The following is a 21,789-nucleotide window of genomic DNA, read 5'->3' on the forward strand; positions in this document are numbered from 1 at the left end:
TCAGTAGGTTTCCGGTATAGGGTGGTGTTGATGTGACCATCGTTTATTAGCACTGTAGTGTCCAGGAAGTGGATCTCTTGTGTGGACTGGACCAGGCTGAGGTTGATGGTGGGATGGAAATTGTTGAAATCATGGTGGAATTCCTCAAGGGCTTCTTTTCCATGGGTCCAGATGATGAAGATGTCATCAATATAGCGCAAGTAAAGTAGGGGCGTTAGGGGACGAGAGCTGAGGAAGCGTTGTTCTAAATCAGCCATAAAAATGTTGGCATACTGTGGGGCCATGCGGGTACCCATAGCAGTGCCGCTGATCTGAAGGTATACATTGTCCCCAAATGTAAAATAGTTATGGGTAAGGACAAAGTCACAAAGTTCAGCCACCAGGTTAGCCGTGACATTATCGGGGATAGTGTTTTTGATGGCTTGTAGTCCATCTTTGTGTGGAATGTTGGTGTAGAGGGCTTCTACATCCATAGTGGCCAGGATGGTGTTATCAGGAAGATCACCAATGGATTGTAGTTTCCTCAGGAAGTCAGTGGTGTCTCGAAGGTAGCTGGGAGTGCTGGTAGCGTAGGGCCTGAGGAGTGAGTCTACATAGCCGGACAATCCTGCTGTCAGGGTGCCAATGCCTGAGATGATGGGGCGCCCAGGATTTCCAGGTTTATGGATCTTGGGTAGTAGATAGAATATCCCAGGTCGGGGTTCCAGGGGTGTGTCTGTGCGGATTTGATCTTGTGCTTTTTCAGGAAGTTTCTTGAGCAAATGCTGTAGATGCTTTTGGTAACTCTCAGTGGGATCAGAGGGTAATGGCTTGTAGAAAGTGGTGTTGGAGAGCTGCCGAGCAGCCTCTTGTTCATATTCCGACCTATTCATGATGACAACAGCACCTCCTTTGTCAGCCTTTTTGATTATGATGTCAGAGTTGTTTCTGAGGCTGTGGATGGCATTGTGTTCTGCACGGCTGAGGTTATGGGGCAAGTGATGCTGCTTTTCCACAATTTCCGCCCATGCACGTCGGCGGAAGCACTCTATATAGAAGTCCAGTCTGCTGTTTCGACCTTCAGGAGGAGTCCACCTAGAATCCTTCTTTTTGTAATGTTGGTAGGCAGGCCTCTGTGGATCATTATGTTGTTCAGAGGTATTTTGGAAATATTCCTTGAGTCGGAGACGTCGAAAATAGGATTCTAGGTCACCACAGAACTGTATCATGTTCGAGGGGGTGGACCTGGATTAGTGCTGGAAATGACCCACCTTGATTATCATGCGCATTATAAAGAGAGGTTTCAAAGAGAGTGAGTTTGTGTGGGGGGGGGGGGAGGGGGGAAGGGTGAGAAAACCTGGATTTGTGCTGGAAATGGCTCTACCTGATGATCACTTTAGATATGCTGTTACCAGCAGGAGAGTGGGGTGGGAGGAAGTTTTGTTTCATGGTCTCTGTGTGTATATAATGTCTTCTGCAGTTTCCACGATATGCTATGCATCCGATGAAGTGAGCTGTAGCTCACGAAAGCTCATGCTCAAATAAACTGGTTAGTCTCTAAGGTGCCACAAGTACTCCTTTTCTTTTTACGAATACAGACTAACACGGCTGTTACTCTGAAACCTGACTAAGAGCTGAAATCACTGAGCGTTGTGTTAAGTAGTGGGGGAGCCTGAAGATATATTGTGGAGCAGTTTGTGGGACGGCTGGAGTGCCTTGTGGACAGGCCGGTGGAGCAGTTCAAAGGACAGCGGGAGCGGCTGGTGGGACGCGGAGCAATTCGTGGATCGGCTGGATGGCAGAAGCTGTGTGTGGGCTGCAGAGCTGAGCGAAGCAGTTCGTGGGGCAGCTGGCAGAGCTGTGGGGCGGTCAGCTTCAGATCATGTAAGGTGCCTCTTACCTCCGCCCCCATCTCCACCCAGGTTGGGAGGTAAAGCTCTGTAGATAAACTTTTGAACTCTGGGGTTGCCCTGACCAGGGACAGAGACTTTTGGGTCATTGGACTTTTGGGACTTTGGGTGATTTGGGGTTGCTGGACTCAAGAACCAAAGGGAAAGGACACACCCCAATTTGCTTGGGGTGGGTTTTTTTGCTCATGGGTTGTGTTATGAATCCTATTGGTGGTGTTTCCCCAACATAATGCCACATTGTTTCTCTCTGTTATTAAAAGGCTTTTTGCTACACTCAGACTATGTGCTTGCGAGAGGGGAAGTATTGCCTCTTGGAGGTGCCCAGCGGGGGTGGTATATATTTGTCCCAGGTCACTGGGTGAGGGCTCGAGCCGGTTTGCATTGTGCTATTGGAATGGATCCCCTAGATATTGAACCCGGCCCTTGTTGCTGCCAACTCTGACGGGCAGAAGGGTTACAACAGTATAACTTTTCCTTCTATAGGATCATTTCCATATGCAGTGCAGTTGGGGGATAGTAACTATCAGAGCAAAGGAAGAGAAATATGTGTGCAAAAAATCTAAAGCTACAGAGATTTCCTACCTTGTAATTTTGGGCAGCTTCTTCTATGGGAACCACAGTGTGAGCTCTGTGATCCCAGGAGTCTCTGCAGATCGAACAAATTAGATTTTGATCCTCTTCACAGAACAGTTTCAGAGCCTCCTGGTGTTTCTCACACTCTCTCTTGCCTCCTGAATCTTTTGGTGCCTGTAAACTCAGCTGTTTGGCTATTTCCACAACATTTGCCAGCACCCATTTGGCTTGAAGTTTCTGTGCTGAGCAATTTTCCTGCACTGAGGGCAGGAGAAGTTTGTATCTGACTTCCTCCAGTACCGGGTGATGCAGGCTCGGCAGAAATTGTGCCCACAGTGTATAGACACTGGATCTTCGAAATAGTCCAGACAGATGGAACAAGTAGCTTCATCTTTGAGGCTTTCCACGGGGTTCTCTGCAGCCATAGCTCCCTAGGACAGTGTAGCAGGGTAAGGTTCAATTTCCTGTGCTCAAAAATATGTCCTGCCTATAGCAGCAACTGGGTGTTTCCCTTCCTGGAACTGACTCATGTTTATTTTGCTGAATCCGGGGGGGGCGGAATTTAGCTGTGTCTGACTACAGACATGTTATTACAGTCACATCCAAAACCATGGCTAAGCTGGAGTTAAAGTGGATCAATTACTTTTTTGATCAGTTACTTATTAGAAATACTTGGAGAATTTTCTCAGGCACTCTATACAAAGTATGCAAATACTCTGCTGCTAACCCAATCAGACCTAATACTGTCCCATCCCCCCCAGCCTTACTTGGCGTACTTTGTATGTAAGAGGAGGAGAAAAGGTTGTTGGAGTTACTGAACAGGATCAGACATCTGAAATCCACACAGTGGAGCTGACCAGAAAATGGAATTTTTCTTCTGTGGGAAATTCTCATTCTTCAAAATTTGTGTTTGTTTCACAGTGGGACAAAAATCAATGCTTTGACATTTTCAGTCAAAATGAAACATTTTTGATATCTCCAAACCAAAGGTGTTTTTTTTAAAGTAAATTTGAAATAAAACATTTAATTTCAAATGTCAATTAAAAACCAAACATTCCATTTTGAATTATTTCCACATAAAATGACATTAAGTGGAAATGTCAATTTAAAAAACAAATCATTTCCAAATGTTGATGCTGAACTCAACTAAAAAAAGCAAAAACCATTTTGAATCTAATTCAAAGAGTTTCAGTTGGCTCAAAACATTATTTTATTGCTGAGTTTTTCAATTTCACAAAAAGATTCTAAAGAACATGTTTCAGTTTGAATCAAACAATTATTTTCCCCAGAATTTTTGGGTCAGCCCCTGAACCAAAAGAAAACATTATTCGCTCAGCTTTGATTTGCAGTATCTGGGCCACAAATAGGAGTGCTGTCTAAAAATTTAGAACATTTTTCATGAAAAAGATTCTCTCCAAGAATTTCAGCTGGTTTAAAAACAGAGGAAAGAAAATAACTTTAAACATTTTATTGACAGTCAATAAATGTGAGGTTTCAAATGATTGCACACTAACTGGTCCCATTCTGAATTGACAGTTTAATGACCGCAGTGGCATGGGAGGCAAGTGAACTGGTCCCTCCCCTTCTGCCCGAGCCCTTGCCCCTCTCCCTCCCACTTCTATCACACTCCCCTGCAGAAGCCCAGAGCACCTCTACTATAGCTGCAGTGTGCCCAACCCCAGCCCCGGAGTGCCAGGCGGTGTGGCCATGGCCCCAGCACCCCCAAACCCCAGCCCCAGGCCTTGCAAGCACCGGCCCCAGCCACCCCCAGTCCCAGCGGCAGGCTGGCCTGCCCGAGCCCCAGCCTGGACCCAGAAGAGCAGGAACTGGAAGCAGGCAGGAGGGAGCCTGGGGACAGAGGGTGGGCGCGGCCACTCTGAGCTGTTTGGGGAGGTTCAGCCTCCCCTGGCTTATTATACCCAGTCCCAGTGAGATATTTTACCAGCCATCTCAGGGACACAGTGAGAGACGTCATTCCGGACCCATCCAGAACCAGGGGTGGATTCTCTCCTCAATGAAAGAGGCCGGCGGGAAAGTGAAGATGGGGGCTTTGTTGTCAGTATCGAAAAATGTCACTTGTCCATCTTCTTAGTCCAGATTAATCTCAATCTTCCTGAATCATATTCAGGATCTGGAGGGGGCGGGGCTGATTGCACTGAATGATCTCCACTCACCTCCAAAGTCCTGATCCCCACTTTAAGATCTCTCTGGCAACATCCATGTTTAAGTCTCTGTTACCCTGCCCCTCCCCGAAATGTCTCCCTGAGGTGATTCCTTCACAGTCCAGAACACAGAGAATGGAATCAAATCTCTCAGGATTGTCAGGCACAAATTTTGCAAAGTTTCCATCCATGTGGCACTTTTCTGACTCACAGACAGGTTGAGCTCATGACTCGCTGTGCTTGGATCCAGAGTCACATTTGCTGGGGAGAGAGAGAATCAGAGCGTTAGGGGCAGAGCTCAGCCCTGGGGGAGGCTGAGACCATTTCTCACACTCCTCAGCATCCACATTCTGGCTGGGACAGTCTTGGGTCCCAGGGAGCTTCCTCTCTGCCCTGGATGGCTGAGACTAACTCCACTGCAGTTCCTCCACTTGGCTGCTGAGGGCACTATTGTGGCTGCCTCTCTGCCTCCTCCCCTGCTGCACCTCTCTGCTCCCTCTGCTGGGGCTGCCCCATTCCCAGAAGCACAGTTGGGGCAGCTGCTGGCTGTAAGTGTCTATGGTTAAAGCCACCCGCTGCCCTATCCCATCCAAAGAGAACGGTGGAAGACGTGGAACAGGAGATAGCCTCTCTCCAGCCTAGGAAGAACAATTAATAGGACCCTTCCCAACCCCAGGCAAAGGGTGCAGGAGGTGGCAGCACTGGAGGGAGAGTCTCTCCCTAATCCAGAAACAGGGAGAAGCATCAAGAAAAGAGCCCCCATCAGCTCAAGGGAAAGGGACGTGGCAGTCCTGAGGGGGGACCTCTCCATTCATGTCTCTGAATTTAATATTTCAGACATGTAGAAATATTCACCAGAACCCTCCTGGTCAGAGTTAAGGGTGTTTGGATGCTGGGCAGTGAAAAGGTTTCTGTTTACTGGTGTGTGTGTATCCCAGAACCAGTTAGGTAACACCAGACAGCTGTAAGGGGAATCCAAGCATTTGAGCCCCAGGATCCCCACATAGTTCAAGCCTCTGGGACCAGAACAGAGCCCCTCCATTGCCCAAATCTTGGGGTCCCTAGGCACATCTCTAGCCCCTTATCCTGAGATCCGGAACCTGCTGCCTAGCCCCTTGGTGCAGACCCTTCAGACTTCCTCATGCTTAAACACACCATCTCCCAGCACAGGCGTAGTTTGGCTGCTATATTTGGGGAGGGGGCAAAGCGTGTGCACACATGCATGCACAGACATGCACACTGAAGCCAGTTCTCTTTGTTCACTGGCTCTCTCCCCCGACCTGGAGAGATACCTGGGCTGCTGGTGCTGGGGGGGATGGGCCAGCTTAACGGTGGAGCCCCAGCTGCTGCTGGCCGCCACTCCAGCACCAGCTTCTGCAGCGATATCACTGATCTGGTGCTGCTGCAGCTGCCTCCCTGCTGGGGCTGCTGCTGCCAAGGGGATACCACGTACCGGGCTCCGGCTTCCCCCCACCCATTCCCATATTCCCTTCTCTTCCCCTTCCTGTCCCCACTGTCCCATGCCACCTGCAATCGGGTCTACAACAAACCCTGTATGGAGCAGAGGGGGGAAGGGATTCTCTCATCCCTGCAGGCAAGCAGCCCAGGGTGACCAGATGTCCTGATTTTATAGGGACAGTCCCTATATTCAGGGCTTTTTATTTTATAGGCACCTATTACCCCCACCCCTTGTCCCAGTTTTCCCCACTTGCTATCTGGTCACCCTAAAGCAGCCTGACCACACCCTCACACAGCTGCTTCAACTGCCAATCATGGATGCAGACACCCAGAGCTGCAACCAATAAGGGAAACAAGGCCTGCTATAAAAGGAAAGAGCTCAGCAAGGGCAGGAAGACCTGGGATGGAAAAGTGGGTGATATCTCTGTATCAGGCTGCCTCTAGAAACACAGTTCAAAGACACTGAAGTAGACCACTAGGCCTAATTAGAAGCTGGGGTCCAAGAACTGTCCTGATTAGGGACTAACAAAAGAAAGCTAGTTGGGGGCAGTGAAGACCCCATGAAGCACCAAATCAAGGACTGGTAACACCACCCTTAGTACCTGACTCTGCACAGACTGGACTAGTGGTTCTGGGGAGCGTCAGTGAGAAGATTATGAGACAAACTCTGTGTGTGTGTGTGTGTGTGTGTAAGGGGACTGTTACCGCCTTACTAACATTCAGTGGCGGTGTTTTGGTTGGCTAGCTCCCAGTACTAAAAGGGGAAGGGTCTATGGGAAACCAGGACCCTGAGACTGATAGTCCCCAGAAACAATGGGGAGAGGCCAATGCTCCAGGTCAGCCAGAATGACAGGGCCAGCAGGCTAATCAGGGAGTCAGAAGGCCAGGGAGGTCCCGTCCTCCATGTGAGCTGGATTTGCCTGGGTCAGACAGAGTGGGGCTGAGCTAAGGAGAAAGCAGGTGCCCAAGCTAAGGTGGGGAGCAGAGCTTTGCCAGATCCAGAGGGACCAGAAAAGCAGCCCAGAGAGAGCAGACCCTGTCCTGGGAGCAGAGCTGAAGCCCCAAAGCCAGACGCACAGCCCAGAGAGAGCAGACTTGCCCTGGGAACAGAGCTGCAGCAACCAGAGCCAGAGGGGCCAGAAAAGCAGCCCACGAAACAGGTCAGTGCTGGGAGCAGAGTCACAGAAGCAGCCTGCAGAGCAGACCTGTCCTGGGAGCAGAGCTGTAGCAACCAGAGGCAGAGGGGCCAAAGAGGCAGCCCAGGGAGCTGGAGGCAGAGCAGCAGCAGTGCAGAGACAGAGTGGTGGAGCTGGGGCTGGAGCAGTCTGGAGCTGGGTGAGATGACCAGCTGGGGAGAGCGAGAGGGACCCTGGGCAGCAGGCCCAGCACAGAGAGACGCCTCAGCCAAGAGGCTTTGCAGGCCAGGCTTGGATCGTAACCCCAACAGGGCGGGGGAGACACTGGGCAGAAGAGTCCTACCACTTAGAGCATGAGGCCACCACCAGAGCAAGTGTCCAACCCACAGCATCCCTGCAGCACAGCCAGGGCCTGAGAAGAAGGCCTGGGACTTACCAGGAACAGACTGTGAACTGCCCTGACATTCATAGAATCATAGAATATCAGGGTTGGAAGGGACCTCAGGAGGTCATCTAGTCCAACCCCCTGCTCAAAGCAGGACCAATCCCCAATTAAATCATCCCAGCCAGGGCTTTGTCAAGCCTGACCTTAAAAACTTCTAAGGAAGGAGATTCCAACACTAGGTAACGCATTCCAGTGTTTCACCACCCTCCTAGTGAAAAAATTTTTCCTAATATCCAACCTAAACCTCCCCCACTGCAACTTGAGACCATTACTCCTTGTCCTGTCCTCTTCTACCACTGAGAATAGTCTAGAACCATCCTCTCTGGAACCACCTCTCAGGTAGTTGAAAGCAGCTATCAAATCCCCCCTCATTCTTCTCTTCTGCAGACTAAACAATCCCAGTTCCCTCAGCCTCTCCTCATAAGTCATGTGTTCCAGACCCTAATCATTTTTGTTGCCCTTCGCTGGACTCTTTCCAATTTATCCACAGCCTTCTTGTAGTGTGGGGCCCAAAACTGGACACAGTACTCCAGATGAGGCCTCACCAATGTCGAATAGAGGGGGACGATCACGTCCCTCGATCTGCTCGCTATGCCCCTACTTATACATCCCAAAATGCCATTGGCCTTCTTGGCAACAAGGGCACATTGGTGACTCATATCCAGCTTCTCGTCCCTAGGTCCTTTTCTGCAGAACTGCTGCCTAGCCATTTGGTCCCTAGTCTGTAGCGGTGCATTGGGTTCTTCCGTCCTAAGTGCAGGACCCTGCACTTATCCTTATTGAAACTCATCAGATTTCTTTTGGCCCAATCCTCCAATTTGTCTAGGTCCCTCTGTATCCTATCCCTGCCCTCCAGCGTATCTACCACTCCTCCTAGTTTAGTATCATCCGCAAATTTGCTGAGAGTGCAATCCACACCATCCTCCAGATCATTTATGAAGATATTGAACAAAACTTGCCCCAGGACCGAACCCTGGGGCACTCCACTTGACACCGGCTGCCAGCTAGACATGGAGCCATTGATCACTACCCGTTGAGCCCGACAATCTAGCCAACTTTCTACCCACCTTATAGTGCATTCATGCAGCCCATACTTCTTTAACTTGCTGACAAGAATACTGTGGGAGACCGTGTCAAAAGCTTTGCTAAAGTCAAGAAACAATACATCCACTGCTTTCCCTTCATCCACAGAACCAGTAATCTCATCATAGAAGGCGATTAGATTAGTCAGGCATGACCTTCCCTTGGTGAATCCATGCTGACTGTTCCTGATCACTTTCCTCTCATGTAAGTGCTTCAGGATTGATTCCTTGAGGACCTGCTCCATGATTTTTCCGGGGACTGAGGTGAGGCTGACTGGCCTGTAGTTCCCAGGATCCTCCTTCTTCCCTTTTTTAAAGATTGGCACTACATTAGCCTTTTTCCAGTCATCCGGGACTTCCCCCGTTCACCACGAGTTTTCAAAGATAATGGCCAATGGCTCTGCAATCACAGCTGCCAATTCCTTTAGCACTCTCGGATGCAACTCGTCCGGACCCATGGACTTGTGCACATCCAGCTTTTCTAAACAGTCCCTAACCACCTCTTTCTCCACAGAGGGCTGGCCATCTACTCCCCATGTTGTGATGACCAATGCAGCAGTCTGGGAGCTGACCTTGTTAGTGAAGACAGAGGCAAAAAAAGCATTGAGTACATTAGCTTTTTCCACATCTTCTGTCACTAGGTTGCCTCCCTCATTCAGTAAGGGGCCCACACTTTCCTTCGCTTTCTTCTTGTTGCCAACATACCTGAAGAAACCCTTCTTGTTACTCTTGACATCTCTTGCTAGCTGCAGCTCCAGGTGCGATTTGGCCCTCCTGATTTCATTCCTACATGCCCGAGCAATATTTTTATACTCTTCCCTGGTCATATGTCCAACCTTCCACTTCTTGTAAGCTTCTTTTTTATGTTTAAGATCCGCTAGGATTTCACCGTTAAGCCAAGCTGGTCGCCTGCCATATTTACTATTCTTTCGACACATCGGGATGGTTTGTCCCTGTAACCTCAATAGGGATTCCTTGAAATACAGCCAGCTCTCCTGGACTCCTTTCCCCTTCATGTTAGTCCCCCAGGGGATCCTACCCATCCGTTCCCTGAGGGAGTCGAAGTCTGCTTTCCTGAAGTCCAGGGTCCGTATCCTGCTGCTTACCTTTCTTCCCTGCGTCAGGATCCTGAACTCGACCAACTCATGGTCACTGCCTCCCAGATTCCCATCCACTTTTGCTTCCCCCACTAATTCTTCCCGGTTTGTGAGCAGCAGGTCAAGAAAAGCTCCCCCCCTAGTTGGCTCGTCTAGCACTTGCACCAGGAAATTGTCCCCTACATTTTCCAAAAACTTCCTAGATTGTCTATGCACCGCTGTATTGCTCTCCCAGCAGATATCAGGAAGATTAAAGTCACCCATGAGAACCAGGGCGTGCGATCTAGTAGCTTCTGCGAGTTGCCGGAAGAAAGCCTCATCCATCTCATCCCCCTGGTCCGGTGGTCTATAGCAGACTCCCACCACTACATCACTCTTGTTGCTCACACTTCTAAACTTAATCCAGAGACACTCAGGTTTTTCTGCAGTTTCGTACCGGAGCTCTGAGCAGTCATACTGCTCCCTTACATACAGTGCTACTCCCCCATCTTTTCTGCCCTGCCTGTCCTTCCTGAACAGTTTATAACCATCCATGACTGTACTCCAGTCATGTGAGTTATCCCACCAAGTCTCTGTTATTCAAATCACGTCATAATTCCTTGACATCACCAGGACCTCCAGTTCTCCCTGCTTGTTTCCAAGGCTTTGTGCATTTGTATATAAACACTTGAGATAACCTGCTGATCGTCATTCCAGAGACACTGTCATTCCAGAGACACTGTGATGTTCTCTGCCCCAGAGCGGGCTGGTGTGTTTCCTTTAACCTTTCCCATTTTTCCTTATTCTTTTTAAAATTAATTGTTGATTAAATAACTTGCATTTGCTTTAACTTGTATGTAATGGTCAGTGGGTCAGAGAAGTGCCCAGTGCAGAGAGAGTACACCGGAGTGGGGACACCCTAGCCCCTGTCCTAGGTGACCACAGCAGGGTTGGGGGTCAAGCCCCCCAGGAATCCTGGGCCCAGCCTTGTTGGGGTTACGAGGACTCTGCCAGACAGGAGAGTGGAAGGGGAGTCCTCAAGGGCAGGGAGGCCACTGGGTAAAGGAAGTGGGAGCGAGGACTCAGATCCTTTTGCTAGCCCACTTCACTGGGGTAGTGCAGAAGCCAGGAAAGTTCCCCACAATAGCGGGACTATTCCCCTGCTTACATGTGCATCTGTCTGTCCCTTTCTCTTTTCCAGGTTGCTGTTACAGAGGAAAAGGATTGCCCAGTAGTTAAGGTACTCAGTTACCCTGAGCAGATCCAAGTTCAATTCCCTGCTCCATGTGAACTCGGGTAAGTCATTTATTCTGTCTGGGCCTGACTGTCCACTTTCTAAAATGGGAGTAACAGTCCTTCCCCATCTCACAGCAGTATGCCTTGGCTAAGTAAATTGAAGTTTGTGAGGTGAGTAGTGCAGTGATGGGGCCAGATAAGGACCTGCAATAGCTAGAATGCAGCTGTTTCCTGTCCACATCAAATCACACAACATCACATTGGGGTGGTTGCAAATATCTGTGATTTCATACATCACATTGGGGTGGTTGCAAATATCCGTGATTTCATACTGACTCTTTCAATAGTTGGTGTTTCTCTTAATGCCCCAGCTCCTGGAATCCTGTGACTACGTGACAATCTCAGCTCTCTCTTTAACAAAGGTAAGTTTCTTGCTCTCATGGCTGAGTAGAAAAGTTTGAGAACATGACCAGAATGAATCCTGAATGCTCAGAAAGAAACAAACAAAAAGTCCAGAATGTAATTTTTTTAGAAGAAAAAATCCTCATGGTCTTTTTTCAGCCAGCCTCATGATTTTTGAGTACATGGTGCTGACAATACTGCATTGGCAGTGATCAGTTTGTTTTCAGGGCAGTGTTCTCCAGCTAAGGCTCCAATGACCTAAATATAAAAACAAACATTCTCCTTTATCTTGTTAGTTCATCCTCACTGGCGGGGGGCTGTGCTCATTTGTTACTGGCCGTGCCCAGCCCATCTCCATGGGCATTCCCATAGCTTGCCATTTCTGTCTATTTCCCTTTCTATTAACGGTGCTGTTTTAGATTAATGATGGCACTAAATTAGGGGGTTTTCCATGGGTAGCAGATAGAGATTTAATGCCTGAATTCTCAGTGGCACAATATTGCCAACCCCAAACTTTTAAAAATCATGCGTCAGGACCCGCAAAATGACTAATTGCTTTAAAATCATGAGACTTAAAAATAAAAATGATGATAAATGTTGGGTTCTTTCTCTTCACCCTGTGGCTTCCCAGACCTTTAGGCTGCACTCAGGTCACATTTTTAACTTTTTTTTCTGCAACCGAGAAAGCTAGAAACTTCCTTTGTTTAAAAAAATGAAAGTCCAGAGTCTCACATCATTACATGCTTCCAGGAGCTGGGGCTTTAACAAATGCACCAAATAACATGAGACGCATTATAGAATCATGGGTGTTGGTGACACTGCAGCCCCTTTACCCTGAACCAGAGCAGCCTTAGAATAAATGAGAATCAGGCCTTTGAAACACTGATTCCAGCTTAACCAAGTTTTTGGCCTGTGAATTTAATATCACTAGACTTGGAAGGATTAGACATTATCAGTAGATGTCTGTAAATATTGATTTCACTGTACACACACCGAAAAAAAATATTTCCATTGATAATAACTGAAAAATACAAATAGGCACAGTAAGAACAGTGCATCTTGAGAACTTATTAGAGTTTGATTTAAGAATATTTACTTTGCATATTTTCACGTGTGATGTTGACAATTTCTATTTTAATGGTTCTAAAGCTGGAACTTTTTGAATCTCTGTCTGTCATTAAATAATTGTCTGACCAAAATAGTGTCTGATCTCTCTTCCCCCTCCCCCCCGCCCCAATTTCCCACAACTATGAAAATTTAAATAAATAGAACTTGGAATGAAATGCTTAAAATCCATGTTTTTCTGCAGTGTGAAAGTTTAAATGAATAAATATAAAAATTGCTTAAAAAATCTGTCAAAATTATGTATTTTTAAAAAATGAATTCTGCAAAGCCTGAATATCCCTCCTTAGACACACAGACCCTGCTCCTGCAAGCTCATCAGGACAGGTCCATCTGAAACTCATGACCCTCCACACTGGGACTGCAGCACCAGAGCCCTAGTGGTACATTTTTCACAAAAGCTTCCAGGGCTGTAATGTTACCAGTGGGCTCCTCCCAGTTCAGCAAACAGCACCAATTCCAGAAGGGGAAACACGCAGTTGTTGCTGTAGGCGGGGTAGTTGCAAAAGGGGAGGGTTGCTATTTGTGTAGTCACATGGGAGGGATCCGCTACAGATGCCTCCTGCCCTCAGTGCAGACAAGCTGTGCAACAGAGAAACCTCAGGCCAAACAGGCAGCTGGCAAATGTCCTAGAAATCGCCAAACGGCTGAGTTTACAGGCAGCAAAAGGAGCAGGAAGGGAGAGGCTTTGTGGGGAACACCAGGAGGCACTGAAACTGTTCTGTGAAGAGGATCAAACCTCTGTCTGTGTGGTTTGCCATCTGTCCCATGCTCACAGAGCTCACACGGTGGTTCCCCTAGCCTAGAGGAAGCTGCCCAGGAGTACAAGGTAGGAAATTGCTGGCCAGTTTAATTAGGGTGACCAGATGTCCCGATTTTATAGGGACAGTCCCGACATTTTGGGCTTTTTCTTATATATGCTCCTATTATGCCCCACCCACTGTCCCGATTTTTCACACTTGTTGTCTGGTCACCATAAGGTTAATGAGTAATAATTTTGGATTGTAATTACAGATTAATTTTACTTAATTTTATCTGGCACATGTGTGATTGCACCATTCAGCTCTATAAAGCCTTCATTGTATCAGAGATGCTATAACAAAATAAAATGATCTGGCAGTGGGGCAAGGAAGGCAAAAATGAAACCTTTAAAGATCGCTTATGTGGGAAACTGTTCTCTCCTATGCTTAATGCTTTTCAAAACCAGCTTCTACTGCTGAAATAAGGGAGCTTTTTACAGAACAGACGGTGCTAAATGATCAGTGAGGTTTAAATCACAAGAGCTGCAGACCAGTCTATGTGAGAGAGTTGCTTCAGAGTGGAGATGGGAAAGTTACAAGCTGCTGTTACTGATTTGTTTCATAGAATTTATTATTACTTTTATTTGCATCACAGTAGCTCTTAAAGACCCCAAATGAGATCTGGACTCTGCACAAAACAGTGACAGACAATCCCTGCCCTGAGTGGTCTAGAGTCTAAATAGACAAGACAAAGGGTGGAAGGGAAACTGAGGCACAGAGAGGGGCAGTGACTTGCCGAGGGCCACCCAGAATGTCAGTGACTGAGCTCAGAATAGAACCCATGTCTTCCCAGGCCTAGTCCAGGGCCCTAACTACTAGGCCATGCTGCCACCTCAGCATCAGCCCCCAGTGAAGAAGTGTGTCCATTATCACGGTGTCTTTTCCTCCTAAAAGTCCCAGGCCCAGCAGGGAGATGACGTTTCCCACTGGGATTCTGAACTCCTGTGTTGCTCCTGGAGGGGTTAAACCGGAGGAGGGTAAACTATGGGCCGCGGGCCACATCCGGCCCGCGGGACCCTCCTGCCCAGCTCCTGGCCCAGGAGGCTAGCCCCCGGCCCCTTCCCTACTGTTCCCCCTGCAGCCTCAGCTCATTGTGCCGCTGGCACGATGCTCTGGGCGGCAGGGCTTCAGAGCCGCGGCCTTACCCGGTGCTCTGTGCTGCGCTGTGGCGTGGCTGGCTCCAGCCAGGCGGTGCGGCTGCCTGTCCTGGTGCTCTGGGGGGTGCGGCTGTAGCGCCGCCAGGCAGCGCGGTAAGGGGGCAGGGAGTAGCGGGTGTTGGATGAGGCAGGAGTCCTGGGGGGGCAGTCAGGAATGAGAGGAGGGGTTGGATGGGGCAGTCAGGGGCAGGGGGTCCATAGGCAGTCGGGACAGGGAGCAGGGGGGTTAGTTGGATGGGGCAAGAGTCCCGGGGGGGACGACCGTTGGATGGGCCAGGAGTCCTGGAGGGGGTCGGGGTCCGGGCCATGCCTGGCTGTTTGGGAAGGCACAGCCTCCCCTAACAGGCCCTCTATACAATTTTGAAAATGCAATGTGGCCCTCAGGCCAAAAAGTTTGCCCGCCCTGGGTTAAACTCGGATATCAGCATGCACTAGAGGAGGTCACTGCGCTAAACGCTGTGTGGGACCCCGAGCAGCTTGAATTCACACACAAAAGGGCTCCAGACAGTGCAGGTCCATGCCAAATACCATGGGGATTACACTGGACAATAGCAAACCTAACCTCTGGACGGTGCTGACATAGAATCATAGAATCATAGAATATCAGGGTTGGAAGGGACCCCAGAAGGTCATCTAGTCCAACCCCCTGCTCAAAGCAGGACCAAGTCCCAGTTAAATCATCCCAGCCAGGGCTTTGTCAAGCCTGACCTTAAAAACCTCTAAGGAAGGAGATTCTACCACCTCCCTAGGTAACGCATTCCAGTGTTTCACCACCCTCTTAGTGAAAAAGTTTTTCCTAATATCCAATCTAAACCTCCCCCATTGCAACTTGAGACCATTACTCCTCGTTCTGTCATCTGCTACCATTGAGAACAGTCTAGAGCCATCCTCTTTGGAACCCCCTTTCAGGTAGTTGAAAGCAGCTATCAAATCCCCCCTCATTCTTCTCTTCTGCAGACTAAACAATCCCAGCTCCCTCAGCCTCTCCTCATAAGTCATGTGCTCTAGACCCCTAATCATTTTTGTTGCCCTTCGCTGGACTCTTTCCAATTTATCCACATCCTTCTTGTAGTGTGGGGCCCAAAACTGGACACAGTACTCCAGATGAGGCCTCACCAGTGTCGAATAGAGGGGAACGATCACGTCCCTCGATCTGCTCGCTATGCCCCTACTTATACATCCCAAAATGCCATTGGCCTTCTTGGCAACAAGGGCACACTGCTGACTCATATCCAGCTTCTCGTCTACTGTCACCCCTAGGTCCTTTTCCGCAGAACTGCTGCCTAGCCATTCGGTCCCTAGTCTGTAGCGGTGCATTGGATTCTTCCATCCTAAGTGCAGGACCCTGCACTTATCCTTATTGAACCTCATCAGATTTCTTTTGGCCCAATCCTCCAATTTGTCTAGGTCCTTCTGTATCCTATCCCTCCCCTCCAGCGTATCTACCACTCCTCCCAGTTTAGTATCATCCGCAAATTTGCTGAGAGTGCAATCCACACCATCCTCCAGATCATTTATGAAGATATTGAACAAAACGGGCCCCAGGACCGACCCCTGGGGCACGCCACTTGACACCGGCTGCCAACTAGACATGGAGCCATTGATCACTACCCGTTGAGCCCGACAATCTAGCCAGCTTTCTACCCACCTTATAGTGCATTCATCCAGCCCATACTTCCTTAACTTGCTGACAAGAATGCTGTGGGAGACCGTGTCAAAAGCTTTGCTAAAGTCAAGAAACAATACATCCACTGCTTTCCCTTCATCCACAGAACCAGTAATCTCATCATAAAAGGCGATTAGATTAGTCAGGCATGACCTTCCCTTGGTGAATCCATGCTGACTGTTCCTGATCACTTTCCTCTCCTCTAAGTGCTTCAGGATTGATTCTTTGAGGACCTGCTCCATGATTTTTCCATTTCTGAACCTTTTCCAATTCCAGTATATCTGTTTTGAGATGGGGCGACCACATCTGCACACAGTATTCAAGATGTGGGCATGCTGTGGATTTATATAGAGGCAATATGATATTTTATGTCCTATTATCTATCCCTTCCTTAATGATTCCCAACATTCTGTTTGCTTTTTTGACTGCTGCTGCACATTGTGGATAGTTCTCTGAAAACATCCACCCAATGACTCCAAGATCTCTTTCTTAAGTGGTAACAGCTAATTTTGACCCCCATCATTTTATATGTATAGTTGGATTATGTTTTCCAATGTGCATTACTTTGCATTTATCAACACTGAATTTCATCTGCCATTTTGTTGCCCAGTCACCCAGCTTTGAGAGATCCTTTGGTAGCTCTTCGCAGACTGCCTGGGACTTAACTACCTTGAATAGTTTTGTATCATCTGCAAATTTTGCCACCTCACTGTTTACCCCTTTTTCCAGATCATTTATAAATATGTTAAATAGGACTGGGCCCAGTACAGACCCCTGGGGGACACCACTATTTACCTCTCTCCATTCTGAAAATTGACCATTTATTCATATCCTATCTTTTAACCAGTTACCAATTTATGAGAGGACCTTCCCTCTTATCCCATGACTGCTTACTTTGCTTAATAGCCTTTGGTGAAGGACCTTGTCAAAGGCTTTCTGAAAATCTAAGCACACTATATCCACTGGATCCCCCTTGTCCACATGCTTGTTGACCCCCTCAAAGAATTCTATTAGATTTATGAGGCATGATTTCCCTTTACAAAAACCATGTTGACTCTTCTACAACAAATTATGTTCATCTATGTGTCTGGCAATTTTGATCTTTACTATAGTTTCAATCAGTTTGCCTGGTACTGAAGTCAGGCTTACCGGCCTGTAATTACCGGGATCTCCTCTGGAGCCCTTTTTAAAAATTGGCATCACATTAGCTATCCTCCAGTCATTTGGTACAGAAGCTGGTTTAAATGATAGGTTAAAAGACTACAGTTATGCATCCGATGAAGTGAGCTGTAGCTCACGAAAGCTCATGCTCAAATAAATTGGTTAGTCTCTAAGGTGCCACAAGTACTCCTTTTCTTTTTGAGACTACAGTTAGTAGTCCTGCAGTTTCACATTTGAGTTCCTTCAGAACTCTTGGGTGAATACCAGCTGGTCCTGGTGACTTATTACTGTTTAGTTTATCAATTTGTTCCAAAACCTCCTCTAATGACACCTCAATCTGGGACAGTTCCTCAGATTTGTCACCTAAAAAGAATGGCTCAGGCTTGGGAATCTCCCTCACATCCTCAACCATGAAGACCAAGTCAAAGAATTCATTTAGTTTCTCTGCAATGGCCTTACCATTCTTGAGTGCTCCTTTAGCATCTCGATCGTCCATTGGTTGTTTAGCTGGCTTTCTGCTTCTGATGTACTTAAATTTTTTTGCTATTACTTTTTGAGCCTTTGGCTAGCTGTTCTTCGAATTCTTTTTTGGCCTTCCTAATTATATTTTTACACTTAATTTAGCAGAGTTTATGCTCCTTCCCATTGTCCTTACTAGGATTTAACTTCCACTTTTTAAAGGATGCCTTTTTGCCTCTCATGGTTTCTTTTACTTTGTTGTTTAGCCATGGTGGCACTTTTTTGGTTCTCTTACTATGTTTTTCAATTTGGGGTATTTAAGTGGTGTCTTTTAAAAGTTTCCATACAGCTTGCAGGGATTTCATGTACCTTTTAATTTCTGTTTAACTAACCTCATTTTTGTGGTGTTCCCTTTTTTTGAAATTAAATACTACAGTGTTGGGCCTCTGTGGTGTTTTCCCCACCACAGGGATGTTAAATTTAATTGTATTATGGTCACTATTACCAAGCGGTCCAGTCTGAATATGACACACTCCCAGTCTCCATTAATCAGGTTTCATCTCCTTGGTGGCCTTGATGTCATAAAGCAATTAGGATCAACAGTCACCTTGGGTTTTGGCTGGAAAAACACCCAGCTCCACACCCCTCTCAATCCTCAAAATAAAACCTTCCAAATCAATTCTGTTTCTTCAGGAAAAAATCCAGGCCCATTTGAAGACTCTGAGGGAAGAGAGAGAAAAGCTGCTGAGATTTAAAGTGACTGGAGAGGGGAAAAGCCGGGAGTATCTGGTAGGTGCCCATTGTGATAAAGAGGCAGAGACTGGTAGTGGGAGCTCTGTTTGTAGGAAGATTCCTCTGTGGCTTTGGTGAACGTGGCTTCGTGTGACTTTCTCCATGATCATGGATTGCTGGGTTAGATTCAAGTATAGACAAGCCCTAATTTTCCATTGCAGTTAATGAGTTAATTTCTAGCCCTTGTGTCTTTCACAGAAATCCTCCCAAAGTGAACTGAAAGTGAATAGCTCTGCATGGATAACAATGTCTGGTCATTTCTTGCAGTGTTAAAATGTTTTTCTTTTTTCTCCCCTGGTATCTCTATAAATGTTGTGCTGAGTCCTGCTTCCTGCTGCTCTGGATCTGAATTCCCAGAGACCATGAATAACATAATATGCTGACCATGACAGACATGGAAACATCCGTTTAAGAGATATAGGTGCCAAAGGGGAAGGTGTGAGAGAATCCTCTCCCTAGTACCCATAGGGTAGAGTCAAATGTCAGAAATCTTTGGATTGTCAAAGAAGTTCTCCCTCCTGCACACTCAGCACTCCACGAAAGGACCCCAGGCTCCTTTCATGTCCCTGACCAAATTTTTCCCATTTTTATACAGAAACAAACACAAACTGAGAGGCAGAAGATTGTGTCTGAATTTCAGGAATTGTGGCAGTTCCTGGAGGAACAAAAGCAACTGGTGCAGCAGGAAAATCTGGACAAGGAGATTGTGAAGATACAAAATGAAAATGTCAGTAATCTATCCGAGAAAATTTCCCATCTCAGTGAGCTCATCAATGATATAGAAGGGAAGTATCAGGAGCCAGTGAATGAATTCGTGCAGGTGAGACTATGTTAGAAACATCCCAGATGCCAACACAGGAACAGGACAGCTGCTGAATCCTGGGCACTGGGGTCCAGCAGTCAGAGATCTCAGGGTAACTCAGTGTGTGCATTGCTGAAATATGAATGACTATTGGTCTTTGCAGGAATGAGCTAAGCACCTGCCTCGCTGCACACAAAATGTGTGTGTGGGAGGGGAGCGGGAGGTTGCTGATGAACAGATGTCACCTACCTTATAACTTTTAGCCCCGTGTTTAGAGCACTTACCTGTGATGTGGGAGACCCAGGTTCAATTCCCTATGTCTGGAGAAGCTCACAAACGTGAGTAACAGCCTCAGGGCAAACAGTTACAAACGAGGGCACAAACCCCAAGCTGGGTGTGTGTTCTATATTTATATTTCCCTACCAAGTATCAAGTGTGAACTCCTCAGACACTATCACAGCCTGAACATGGAGTCACAGACAGTCCCCTTGGGTACTCCGGTCTATGTTGCCACCTAAACAAGCCTGCTTTTGTGATAGATGGTCCCTGTAGTGAGGCAGAGTGGGCTCCCTCTGAACTGGGGTGAAGGAACCACTATACTCTCCCTGTGGGGCAGAGCTGAATCCTGTCCTACCACCTCACAAGAAGTACTAGGGCAAAACAGGAAATATAATAGGAAAGCCCTGGAGCTCAGTTGGTGCTGGGGGAGAAGAAATCTATTCTAGGGAGCTGAGCCTTTTACAGGATCCTGGTGCAGCACCCTGCTGTCGGAAGAGACAGAGAACCCCGAGGAGGGGCTGAAGTGGCTGCCACCCGACTGCGAGGTGAAAAGACAGAGCCCCAGTTTTGTCTTGAGCGTTATGAACACAACGTGGCTGATCCTGCAGTATTTCATGAGCTGCGAATCTGAAGAGGAATCCATAGTGACTGCTCTGCTGTGTGCCATGGAAATAACCAATTCCAGATTGACGTTGGCATTCATAGAGCAGCTGTGCATGGTGGACCGTTGCAACTAGGCTTAGGAAACAAGCACAGAGTGGTGGGATTGCATCATTTTGCAGTTATGGGATGATGAGTGATGGTTGCAGAACTTTCAGATGTGCAAAGTCACCTTCCTGGAACTGTGTGCGGAGCTTGCCCCTGCCCTGTGGTGCCAGGACACCAGAACGAGAACTGTTCTTACTGTGGAAAAGCGAGTAGCAATCACTGTGTGAAAACTGGCAACTCCGGACTGCTACCGGTCATCGCGAATCAGTCTGGATTTGGGCAGTCCCCCTTGGGGGTTACAGTGATGCAAATGTGCAGAGCCATTAATCACCTCCTGCTACAAAGGACTGTGACTCTGGGCAATGTGTGGGAAATGCTGGATGACTTTGCAGAAATGGGATTCCCTAACTGCAGCAGGGTGATAGATGGCATGCATATCCCAATTTTGACCCCAGACCATATTGCAATGGATTACATCAACAGAAAGGGTACTGCAGGAGCTGGTGGATCACTGGGGTCATTACATGGCCATCATCACGGGATGGTCAGGGAAGGTGCATGACAGCCAAATAGCAGGGCCATTAGAGGGCCTCAACGGGGGCGGAGCGGAGGAGGCTTTTTGTATCAGGGAGGCTCTAAAGCAGCATTTTGACAATGACCACCAGTAATGTTTCTGTAACGTATTCATCCAGACATTGTTTACTTGGCGCATTGAATGACCTGTGTAATGATTGCTCAGCATTAACTGTAGTCTGGAAATGTGCCGATTGCCAGGGTGTATTAATTCCAGCAGCAACTACCATGTGTAGGACATAAATAAAGATACACTTTATTTCTAAGACATCTTTATTAAAGAGAAATACACAGATTTCCACCTCCTGCTAGGGCCATGACACTGTGGAGCACTCGCTCTGAATTCAGGCTCTCGTAGCTGTGTGTAAGTCTAGCTTTCATTCTGAAACTTGTCCCTAGGGGTAGAGTGCAAGAGGTACTGCTACAGGCTGGGAACTTGCACGGAATGTGTGTGTGGAATTTGGGGTGGGCATGGAACACAATTCTGTATGGGCTGCAGGGTAGGTCAAGCACGCATGTGTTCTAACTACAGCACAATCAGGTATTTCAGCATCTCCGTTTGGTCCTCCATCAGCTTTATCATATGCTCCTGCCCCTCTATAATATGCTCCGACCCGTTTCCTCTCCTGGGTATCCATTTTTAATTTTTCATCTATTGTATCACTCTTGGGGATGGAGGGGGGGTCACTGCCAAAGATGATGTGCAGGGGGGCATGTAGAAGGGGCATGTCTTTGGCACCACACCAGACCAACGGTTGGCCTCCCTTGCCCTCTGGTATGGCTGCCTCAGCTCCTTGATCTTAGCACGGCA

General features: G+C 47.6%; 3 protein-coding genes across 7 annotated transcripts in view; 2 read left to right on the plus strand and 1 right to left on the minus strand.

The window, feature by feature from the left end:
* LOC102936613 (tripartite motif-containing protein 15) overlaps positions 1–3,165 on the minus strand; it is a 34,534-nt gene extending 31,369 nt beyond the window's left edge. For all 5 annotated transcript variants that reach the window (XR_006285888.1, XR_006285887.1, XR_006285889.1 and 2 more), the window contains exon 1: positions 2,472–3,165. The gene's annotated coding sequence lies outside the window, so the exon portion shown is untranslated. The remainder of the gene's footprint in view (positions 1–2,471) is intronic.
* Positions 1–21,789, plus strand: part of LOC119567445 (maestro heat-like repeat-containing protein family member 1) — an 850,842-nt gene that overhangs the window by 536,531 nt on the left and 292,522 nt on the right. The gene's annotated exons all lie outside the window — the stretch shown is intronic.
* LOC114021928 (tripartite motif-containing protein 26-like) lies at positions 11,150–21,244 on the plus strand. The gene is made up of 3 exons (XM_037913328.2): positions 11,150–11,479; positions 18,518–18,613; positions 19,212–21,244. Exons 1-3 carry the CDS (start codon positions 11,420–11,422, stop codon positions 19,449–19,451), a joined length of 396 nt encoding a protein of 131 aa, XP_037769256.1. The 5' UTR covers positions 11,150–11,419; the 3' UTR covers positions 19,452–21,244.

Source organism: Chelonia mydas, chromosome 14, assembly GCF_015237465.2.
Source record: "Chelonia mydas isolate rCheMyd1 chromosome 14, rCheMyd1.pri.v2, whole genome shotgun sequence".
Lineage (NCBI taxonomy): Eukaryota > Metazoa > Chordata > Testudines > Cheloniidae > Chelonia > Chelonia mydas.

Excerpts from the sequence above, each read along its gene's own strand:
- LOC114021928 (XM_037913328.2), top strand. The coding sequence starts at position 11,420 with ATGCCCCAGCTCCTGGAATCCTGTGACTACGTGACAATCTCAGCTCTC. Across the intron at positions 11,480-18,517 it reads CAGCTCTCTCTTTAACAAAG|GAAAAAATCCAGGCCCATTT; the intron begins GTAAGTTTCTTG and ends CTGTTTCTTCAG. Across the intron at positions 18,614-19,211 it reads GGAAAAGCCGGGAGTATCTG|AAACAAACACAAACTGAGAG; the intron begins GTAGGTGCCCAT and ends ATTTTTATACAG.